The sequence below is a fragment of the Merops nubicus genome, unplaced genomic scaffold (assembly GCF_000691845.1).
Source record: "Merops nubicus isolate BGI_N331 unplaced genomic scaffold, ASM69184v1 scaffold40414, whole genome shotgun sequence".
Lineage (NCBI taxonomy): Eukaryota > Metazoa > Chordata > Aves > Coraciiformes > Meropidae > Merops > Merops nubicus.
The window spans coordinates 1-708 of NW_008604265.1; the positions used below are offsets into that span (position 1 = coordinate 1).

The 708-nt window shown below is 57.1% G+C and overlaps 1 protein-coding gene across 1 annotated transcript in view; it reads left to right on the plus strand.

The window, feature by feature from the left end:
- The first annotated feature begins 6 nt into the window (after positions 1 to 6).
- LOC103771653 (Krueppel-like factor 4) overlaps positions 7 to 708 on the plus strand; it is a 2790-nt gene continuing 2088 nt past the window's right edge. Inside the window, exon 1 of the mRNA XM_008938954.1 lies at positions 7 to 166. Within this exon, the coding sequence (XP_008937202.1) occupies positions 7 to 166 (160 nt within the window). The remainder of the gene's footprint in view (positions 167 to 708) is intronic.

Here is a 708-nt window from a genome sequence, read left to right on the forward strand (position 1 = left end):
GAGCTGATGCCGCCGGGGAGCTGCCTGCCCGAGGAGACCAAGCCCAAGAGGGGACGCCGGTCGTGGCCGAGGAAAAGGACAGCTACGCACACCTGCGACTACGCGGGCTGCGGCAAAACCTATACCAAGAGCTCTCATCTCAAGGCACATCTGAGAACCCACACAGGTTAGTCCTGGCATGGGGTCGGCATGACACCCCAGCCTGAGGGGCATGGAGTGAGCTCCTCGAACAATGAGAAAGCGGGGTGGGGAGTACTGGAGGAGGGCTGAAAGTAGCAAGTTCTAACGCTTCTCCGCTGGGTTTCCTGGCTCCCCCCAGCCTCGGCTACATGAAGTTCTGCGGAGTCCTTGCTTACTGGCTCAGTGTTTTACTTAATGGTTCAGAATGACTCAGATGTGGGAGCAGGTGGGTTTCTTGCCAAGGCAAAGTTTGTTGCTCCTCTTTTGCTATGTGGCTAGCTAATTAGCAGGTAGTTGGAAGTCAGCTGGGATTTGTTGCTCTAGATGGTGTTGGCCCACGTCGGAGGAGGGAGCAGACCTCTCTCTAAGGTACTGCTTTCTTTGCTTGTAGTTGAACCCTTTGCACACGCACCCCTCCTGGCTTGGCTTGCTTCAGTGCAAAAGATCATGCACCTCTGCAAGCTCCTGTGCCCTCTCTGGGGAGACTGATGAGCCCCTTCAAGTGGGGCTGGCAGCGCCCGCGGGGGG